At 35.2% G+C, this 10,158-nt stretch overlaps 1 protein-coding gene across 1 annotated transcript; it reads right to left on the bottom strand.

Moving 5' to 3' along the window:
• Nucleotides 1-6: 6 nt before the first annotated feature.
• On the bottom strand, nt 7-9,745 carry LOC107679842 (deleted in autism protein 1 homolog). Its single transcript, XM_016475537.1, has 2 exons — nt 9,424-9,745; nt 7-647 (listed from the first exon to the last, which is right to left on the bottom strand). Exons 1-2 carry the CDS (start codon nt 9,668-9,670, stop codon nt 307-309), a joined length of 588 nt encoding a protein of 195 aa, XP_016331023.1. The 5' UTR covers nt 9,671-9,745; the 3' UTR covers nt 7-306.
• Nucleotides 9,746-10,158: the final 413 nt, after the last annotated feature.

Here is a 10,158-nt window from a genome sequence, read left to right as displayed (position 1 = left end):
ACACACACACACACACACACACACACACACACACACACACACACACACCAGTGTGATCATAGCAGTTTGAGCCTCTAGTCTGCTGATTTTCACACGACCCTTTAATCCATGTTCATGTGCAAACTTCTTTAATTAGTCCCCGGACAGGACTGGAGCCAATGTTGGCATGATTGATAGCGGCAACGAAATAGCGACTACCTTGAAGCTGAATGAATGTGTTCCAGAATCTGGTAGCACATTTGTAAAAGTAATTCAGTGGTCTTTTTTGAGGAGGATGGGGGCACAGAATGTCCCCTTTTCCTGACACTACCTGTTAGTATTGCTCAGCTGTGTGAGTTCTGTCAGGTACTCCTGCAGTTCTTTAGCTGCCTGGAAGCGACCGTACTGTTTCTGAGGCCTGGTGCACTCGTCCAGCAGAGCCGTGAGGCGGCCGTCTTTGACCAAGTCGGCGGGGGGGTCGTGGAGGAGACCGCCCGTAGTGCCGCGCCAGGTGGCGAATCTAGAGAGCAGGTTCTGACAGATAGCATAGTAGTTGTGGTCCACGGTGACTCGAGAGCAGAGGATGTCCTTGGAGAAGGAGAGACAGGCCTCTTTGTCGCATTCCTCGTAGAGGCTCTCGTACCACACGTCATAGTTCTCTGGTTTATCTGAGATAAAAAAAAAAAACAGTCAAACGGTGCATAATATCTGCCAAAATAATACATGAGAATAAACCTCAAACTCAACATGAAAAAGCATTTGCAGCCCATGTTTCTGGGTGAAACAGGATATTCAAGAACTGAATATTGAAGACTGAAGTTTGGGCCCTATGATTTCAAATTACAGTATAACACAGAATGTCACTGAATTTGATTTATTATTTAGACTAATAAATCAAGTGTTTGTAAATATTAAAATACTATTTAAATATTAATTCTGCTTTTTGTGTGATTGAGCAGCGCAGTTTTGTCTACCACACAAACTCAAGCACACGTGATGCCGTCTCACTGTATGAGGACATGAACATGAACTTCATCTCCAGAGCTGCTCTGAGGGTTCACTTCACCAGCATTTAACCTTTTCATTTGATAAAAAAAAACACTGTCATGTCATATAGAGTAGGCATAGAAACTCAAAGATCTTCATGGCAACCCGTTAAAATAAAAGTTAGGTCTGACTTCAAGAAGCTGCGACAGAAATATATTACTGCTGCACAGTAGACTGTTCTTAAAAATATAAGTTTAAATAATTGTTTTTATTATTACTTTAAGGAATATCACGATTTACCAACCTCAGCATTTTATTTACCTAAAAAAAAAAAAAAAAAAAAAAAATTTTTTTTCATATTTTCATGTGGTTAAATTTTTTTTACATGTTTAATGTTTTAAGTCTTTATTTGATTACCACCGTATTTGATAATACATTTGTATTAAATCCAGAAAAATAAAAACAGGCAAAAATAAATAAATAAAGAAAAATAAAATAAATAAATTATTAAATAATACAAAAAAAAAATTAATAGGGCCTATTATCAATGATAATAATTTAATGAATTCAATTGATTAGACTTGCTTTTTGATTTAATTAAAATTAAAAATGTGACTATTAACAATTAAAAATGTAACCATGAAATCCAGAACAATTTAAACAGATTTTTTTGTTTTAATTAAAAAAATAATAATTATATATATATAAAACAAAAGCGGAGAAAGATTTCATAGGGCCCTAAAAATGCCATTTTTGTTCAACTTTTAATAAAGTGTTGTTAAACTGTGTTTTTATAAACCTTTAATAAACTGTTTTAATTAACTTTTAATAAAGTGTTGTTAAACGTTTCATGATTTAAATTAATTAGACATGCAATTTTTTGATTACTAAAATTTGATTTAAGCATTAAAATGGAATCCAGAAAAATTTAAACAGGAAAAACAAACAAACTAACAAAAACAAAACTCATTTCATATGAAGTGGAGCTAGAGCAGAATGAGATCAGCATTTTGAAACACCGCTGGTGTCATTAAGAGTTAGGACCCCTGCACAGCACCGTTCAGATTGGACCCCAGGGTGCAGCCGCTCGTACCAGCTAATCAAAAGCTGTTATTGCAATATCTTGTTGTAGTTAATCAAAACAGCCTAACACCTGTTATCGTTTTGTAGCTGTGGTAGCTTGATGTAACATGTAGGCCAGTTTACTTTGAGCTCCAGTAGAAACCACTGAAGGCTAAGTGACTATTTATAATGTTACAAAAGATTTCAAATAAATGAAGCTTTTGAGCTTTCCAGCCATCAAAGAATCCAAAACTAATAATTACAATAAGAATAAATGATATTTGAGCACTAAATCAGCATATTAGAATGATGAATCATGTGACACTGAGGACTGATGGCTGCTGAAAATCCAGCTGTCATTACAGAAAAATAAAATAAAATTGTAAAATACATTACAAAAGAAAACAATTGTAATAATAATTTAAATTGTAATAATATTTCACAATAATACTGTTTTTGCTGTATTTTGATCAAATAAATGTAGCTGTGGTGAGTATATGTAGTTTTTTTAAAAATAGGAAAACATCGTAATGACCCCAAACTTTGTAACGGTGCACGACTGATTTAGGATTTCTGATCAGGCACAGATTAGAGTACTTTTCAGTCAAATTGCTTTGGGGTCCTATACTCAACAGGTGGACTTAACATTTCATGACACCAAACATTATTTTTGAATCTATTCTTATTGCATATGTTTGCAGTAGATTTCATTACAACCTAAACTGGCATTTAATTACTCTTAATTATTAAATAAAACATTGAAAAGGTTGCATTATCTAAAACATTAGCCTAAAACAATGCCTAAATATTTGGCTGTAGGTAAAAAAAATAAAAATAAATAAATAAATAAAATGCACAAAAAAAAAAAAAGACCAGGAACGCGTATTAAGGGGAAAAAATAGGGTCAATTTCATGTTAACATTCAACATAAGTTCACTATCCTTTGCAGAAGCAATGATTGAACTTCTAGTCAAGTTCTCCTGTGTTTCACAACATGCCTAGTTTCAGTCAGCTGACTTTTATTCAATCCGGCCTAATCCTTATTCCACTGGCTTTTCCTTTTAAAAACAACTTGCTGTTACATTCTGTGTATCAGACAACAAAAAAAAGCTCTATATCATTACACATCGCTTTATTTCTTGTAGTTTCAATCTTCTTCAAAAAGCACAACCTACACTAAAATGGAACGATCTGCAGAATAAAGACATTGACATGATTCAGCTCTTCACTGTGAGAAGACAAATAATAATTGCTTCTGAAAGCAGCTGCAGTTCTTCTCTAGCCACCCATTTTAATGCTTTACAAATCAATAAACCTGAGGATCTTCTAGGAGGAGGTGGTGGGGTGCAGAAATAGACTGGGCTGTGACATCTATTCATCAGCAAAACTATATTGAGTCATAAAGCGCCTTAAAGAGTTCGGGATTTGCTGTCTTGGTCATTTGACACAGCTCAATATCATGCCAATAACTAATTAGAGAAAATGAAGTCACTGTGCTGCCAATCACTCTCATGGGAGCCAATTATGAGATCCAGGGGAGGTAATCTGCCAGAGCCAATCAGAGTACACGCTGGCTTCGGTGCTTTTCTCTTTTGCTGTGCGTGCTGAGAATCACATCCAGAGGTTTATGGAGGAACAGCACGAAATATCGTTCCAGAACTCATGGAAATCTTAAATTAAAGAGACAGTTCATCATTTATTCACCCTCATGTCATTTCAAACCAGTATGACTTCTATGAAACACAAAGGAACCCCACTGACTTTCATTGTATGGACGAAAACCGATGAGATAATCTTCAAAATATCTTCTTTTGTATTCAGCAGAAGAAAGAAATTCATACAGGTTTGGAACAAAATCAGAATGAGTAAATGATAGATTTTTTTTGGGGGGGGGGTTAACTATTCACCCACCAAATGTTATTAATCTGTTATTAAAAACTAAGCATGTAGCACTTTACAAATAAAAATGAACAAATACATTAACCTTTGTTAATGTTAGTTAATAAAAATGTTAATAAAGTTCAGTGTATTAACTAATGTTAACAGAAACCAGCTTTGATCGTTAAAAATTATTAATACATTCTGAAATTAAAATGAACTAAGATTATTAAATTATGTAGAAGTATTGTTCTTAGTTAATGCTAACAAATTAACTAAATTAACCACATTTTTAACTAAACAAATTTTATTATATATATATATATATATATACACATTTATACACACACATTTTATTATATAATACAATCTAATTATAAAGTGTTACCATTAAATGTTATTAAATGAACAAAAATTGCCATCACTTGAGATATTCGCAATAAAAATCACCTCCTGTGAATAGAAATAATTTCTGAATCCATGAATGGCAATCCTTAAAAGGCTCACATTAATTAATGCACAGAGATATTATAAGCAGAATTAATTAAATTTAAAAGATGAATTAACAAAATGACTTCCAACCTTGATGCCCAACATATGCACACGTCGATTCAGAATAGAAACTCGATACAAAAAGCTCGTGTTATCTAACATTTCAGAAAGACCTATCTGCAAGCAAACGCACACACACACAAGCTCTATTCAGATAAACGCTGGCAGGCAGAAGCAAATAGCCATTGTTATGTAGCACACATGCTCCAAGTTCATCCGACAGTCCAGCCTGCCCTTTCTGGATGGCAGATCCACTGGCATGCATACTTGGTCCAGCACTGCACCCAGCAATGCCAACTCACTACCGTCCAGAATCAAAAGTGCAGCTTTGGGCCACGTTCATCTGTTGCAATGCACTTTTACAGCACTGCTTACTTAAATGTGAAACTGGAATTTAAAGCCCATGCATTATCAAAATAGGGGCTCTATCAGGGCCAAAACCTAACTTTTCAATTAAAGGGCAATATTTGGCCATTGGAATAGATTTCCGGGGCAATTTTTATCTTAGCATGGGAAATTTTTATAATTACCTTATTAAATGTATTCTGCGTTGTTTTCTATGTCAAATACTTACATTTAGCCAATTACTTTAATCAATCAACAGACTATAGACTGTTACCAATAAAATGTTATCAACAAAAGCCATCTTTACCCTGCAAAGGTGGAACAAAAGCTGCATCTGACATGGCTATCATTTTTAATGTTGCTCAAAGGTGGTATGTATTTACACAACAACTGCATAATTTAAATAGCCTACATAAAGTATGTAACTTATTGTAATAAATAAGTAAATAAATAAAACAGAAGTTCACTATAACCATTAAAAAGTAGGGCTTCACTATCATGACAAAAAATATTATTGTTGATTATTGCTCTTGATATAGTAATAATGATTAATGTTTTGGGTTTGGGGAACAACATGTCATATTCCTGACAAAAAAAAAATAAAAAATCTAAGAACTTGCTTATTTTAGTAGCATGAAAAACAAAAACGTTTTATTCAAACTGGGGATAAAGCGAGCAAAGAACACTCGATCACTGATGAAGCGTTCCATGACTTAAGTCTATATGGAGACAGAATTGTTGCATCATTCCAAATAAATAGATTATGATCCACAAATAAATGTAAAGAGATTAACAAAAATTACAAATATAAACAAGTAGAATGAGATCCACAAATAAATCTTAGATTTTCACAAACATGAATTAAATTCACAAATAAATAAAATGAGATTTGCAAATAAAAAACATTCACAGATATATATTTTATGTCACAAAGACAACTTTGCAAGGCATTTATTTGTAAATCACGTCCTGTAAATTTATTGATCGCTGCACGCATTTGTGGATCACTCTCCGTATATTTGTGAATGGCTTTCTGTGCATTTGTGGATCGCTGTGTGCATTTGTGGATTTTGAAACATTTCTAGTGTCAAGACGCTGACAATCCACAAATGCGTGACTCCACCCACCACCTACTCAAGCCAATCAGATAACAGCCACATTTCACTGACCAATCGTAGCATGTTCTCACTATAACCAATCACGTTTTGCTTTACAATCAGGGCGAGAGCAGATTCATTTTGCACCCCTGTAAGGAACTGCATTCTATGGACACTTCGTTCAAATTGAGCTGAAGTGCTGTTTGTGTGGTTAAAAAAAAAATCATTTTTCCAAAAGATGTAGTGTTCCAAAGTGTTGAGTGTAAGGCTTCTTTATATTTCCATCAGGATCAGTGAATAAGGATATACTCAGGATTATACACAATTTATGATCATTCACAGATGCTCCAGCTTCCAGTTGCAGTTACAGCGAAGCGAAGCGCGACAGCGAGCAGAGTAGACATGGCATAAGACATGGCACAATGGCTTATTCGGCCTTTTAAATCACTATTGTGGTGACAAATATAGGGCATAATAACACGTATAATATCAAATATGGGCCCAAATGACCATCTCGGTAGCAGCCTCCGCATCACTGCAGTGTATACTGGGGATTTGCGAGTGGATGATGTAAAAACCGTGCATTTACTTTGGATGCTGTCAATTTACTTTTACAATCAAAACTAGTAAGTCTGATTCATATGAAATATTGTTTGCGTGATCAAGTGTTTTAACCAATCTCGTCTTACATTTATATGCATTTATATTCAACATACCTGCCCCACATTTAAAAAAGAACCCACGTATATTTTTTCCTCCCCAAACAATGGCAACTTTGTAATACTTTTAATTAATGTTTGAAAATATTATTTACAATGCTTTATACATCATTAGATCCACATAGCTGCTCATATACATCATTTAAATGGCTTGACTGAAAAAACTGGGAAACGCTGTTGGCTGTTGAGTGACGGCAATTTAACCTATTACACAAACTCGTATGTTTATCATGAGGCGAAATATAGTTATTTATTAGTCAGTTACTTATTGATGCTTTTCTTTCCATCTTGAATAACACAACGCTTCCATAACGCATCTGTATCCAGTATAGCGTTGTTCCCATAGCCGTGATTTAAAGTGCTGTTTCTCTGGCATTTTCAAAGGCACGTAAAATATAATACTGTGGCCTGGCTTGATACACAGACTAATGGTCTAACAAAATCCAATTTTACACATATTTTACTGTACCAATTTTTGTGGCCCTTATATTTCATATTAGAGCCAATGCAGATAAATTAGAAAGTTATTTCAGGAAGAGACCACCCTGATTGTAAAGCAAAATGTGATTGTTATAGCGAGAACGTGCTACGATTGGTCAGTGAAATGTGGCTGTTTTCTAATTGGCTTGAGTAGGCGGTGGGTGGAGTCCATGCATATGTGGATTTGCCAGCGTCTTGACACTAAAAATGTACATAAAGCCATTCACAAATGTACGGGGAGCGATCTACAAATGCACAAGACACGATTCACAAATGAATGCCAAGCAAAGATGTGTTTGTGACATAAAAAAATATATTTGTGTATACGCTTTTTATTTGTAACTTAATTTTATTTTTTTTGTGAATTTAACTCATGTTTGTGAAACTAAGATTTATTTGTGGATCTCATTCTATTTATTTGTCAATATGTTTCATTTTTGTTAATCTCTTTATTTATTTGTGGATCATAATCTATTTATTTTGAATTATGCAACAATTACAGTGGTGTGATATATATATAAAACATTTTACTGGCTTACACTCTTAAATGTCGTAAATCTGATAAGTGCAGGAGGTATTTCAGTGATGTGTCCAATCTGTTAAACTCATCCTGTCCTTGAGTCTTTTAGGGGTCACTAGTGAATTAAGTGGAGACAGAAACCCAGAACAAGATCTGTATTTTCCTCTTGCTTTGACCATTTCTAATGCTAATAATGATACTGACTGACAAAATCAATTTCCTTTGACATTGTAATCACAATCATTATCGTAGATTAATGGAATTTATATTAAAAATGCTATTTTGAGTAAGGAATCTGACATTTTTTGTGTAGCTACATCCAAAACAGACGGTTTCTGAATTTATTTATTGCTATTTATTTAGTAAATTAAGACTAAATGGTGAACTTCACATTGGCCTTTAAAGCAGCATCAAAAACAAAACTTTTATTTACATTTTTATTTTTTTATTTTTTTTTAAGTAAATTATACACAGAAAACAACCAAAGCCACAATACACTCCGATTATAATCACAACATTTTGAGCGCTACAGTTCAGTGTGAGCTCTGGATTCTAACACATGCAAATGCTCCTATTATTATAAACAAAGCTGTCCACACTGCAGAATAAATCCTTTTAATTTACTATGCTTTGTTGATTTGAAAAGTGGTATTCTAGGTTTGTCACATTTCTTGCTTATAGTGTATATTGGGTATAAATTAGCGGTCTGCAGTCTCGCGGCCGCGGACCCGACAGGATTTTTTTCACCACGGGATTAAATTCCCAAATAAATCGCGGTAGCGGTCGGTAACTCTGGTGTAATTTGAACGGAAAAACCTTCATTTAAAAACTGCATGTTGTGTTTACTTGTGTTATCTTTGACTAATATTTAAATTTGTTTGATGATCTGAAACATTAAAGTGTGACAAACATGCAAAAAAATAACAAATCAGGAAGGGGGCCAACACTTTTTCACACCACTGTATATCTCCATAAGTCTAGCATGAGTTATGCACTCAAGCAATAACTCCTGTTATAATCACTGAAGCTGTGTACAACTGCAAAATGAATCTTTTACTGGCATTGCATCTGCACTTTGTTTTTTTTTGTGATTAGATAATTATTGCGAGTGCAGATTCAGAATTCAGTCAGCGAGCACGTGCACTGAACAAAACTCCTGCGTTTTCAGCAGTGACTAAACCCCTATGATTGGCCATTGCACGAATAAGCTCAAGAGAAATGTGTGTGACTGGTTATATAATGCTCAACTCTGCAAAAAATGTGAGCAGGTCTAAATGTAATCAACACTTTACGTTCACTTTCACATTTCACTTTAATCTTAAGCCATTTAAATTTTTTGCACCCTTATCTTGAATTTGGAGTGTATTTTTGACCAAGTTCCCACTAATTTTCGACCCTGGGCTCTACAGAGTTACAGGAAAGCCATCTGTGCTTTATTCATGTGTAGAGTTTTTAAAAGTTCCAAAAAACAAACAGCAATGATACTTTAATTACAAATCTGACAGCATGGGAGGCCCATGCAGGTTTCCACCTTGTCTGTAATACTGTGATAATTCCTCCTGAAAGTCCTGAAAAACATTTATTTTGATGGGGAAGACAAAGTACAGAAACAAACAGGCCTAAAAAACAGGTGCACCAGCTCATCTGAGGGAAAATTGAAAGTGGGTCAGAACATATGAAAGTAGACAAAAGAAAAAAAAAAACAACAACACCACACCATCTAACCTGGATAACAGTTTCCTGCACAATTTATTAATGCTGTAAAGCAAGAGCATGGAGATGCTGGAGTGAAGTCGTTACTTACTCCGCTTAATCAATCTCTTGTCCGCCACGATGATGTTTTCTGCATCGACGACGATGACTTTTCCGTCACGAGGCCCAACTGCAAAGTTGTCGAAACTCACGTCTAGGAGGTAAAGGGCAAACTCAAAGTCGTTGTTGGTCAGCTGCTCGGCGATGTCCATCAGCTGCTTGGCCAGATCCACTCTTTTCTCCCAGGGTGCATTGTAGAAGCTCCAGAGCTCCTCGCCCACATAATTCACCGCCACCATCCGGCCACAGGCCCCCAGGTATTTGGCGAACGGCCAGCCCTCATCAGAGGGAAAACTCTGCAGAGATGAAACATGAGGAGAGACCCAAGGTGAGAGAAAAGTTCTCCATTCTCACACACACAAGTAAAAATCACTATGTCCACTCAAATTTGGAGCAAAGAAATGCCATTTAAGACATAGATAAACTGCAGAATCATTATCTTGATGCAAAGTAGCTGTACCAAACTTTTCTTAAGAGCTGTGGATATTCAATATCCCCATTTCAAGTTGAGTCATTAAAAATGGATAAGTGACTATTACATTTTAATCCTAGAGATTCAAATAATTTAGAGGACAAAACACAGCATTCGGTAACCAGTCGGAGCCTCCAACATCTGGCCTCTGTGGTCTGGGCTGGAGAGGCTGAATCATGCTGTTTCATGGTCTGCTCTTCATCACATACATCGTTTCTGAGGGACCTTTGGCAAAGCGAATCGGTCATATATATA

Source organism: Sinocyclocheilus anshuiensis, unplaced genomic scaffold (genome assembly GCF_001515605.1).
Source record: "Sinocyclocheilus anshuiensis isolate Anshui unplaced genomic scaffold, SAMN03320099.WGS_v1.1 scaffold857, whole genome shotgun sequence".
Taxonomy (NCBI): domain Eukaryota; kingdom Metazoa; phylum Chordata; class Actinopteri; order Cypriniformes; family Cyprinidae; genus Sinocyclocheilus; species Sinocyclocheilus anshuiensis.
Note: the sequence above shows the minus strand (reverse complement) of the source record. Positions and strands in the feature narration are given on the sequence as shown.

Bases quoted from the DNA above. Each gene is read 5' to 3' on its own strand.
- LOC107679842 (XM_016475537.1), bottom strand. From the start codon at position 9,670: ATGGTGGCGGTGAATTATGTGGGCGAGGAGCTCTGGAGCTTCTACAAT. The intron at 648-9,423 runs GTAAGTAACGAC...TTTTTATCTCAG, and splicing joins CAAGAGATTGATTAAGCGGA to ATAAACCAGAGAACTATGAC.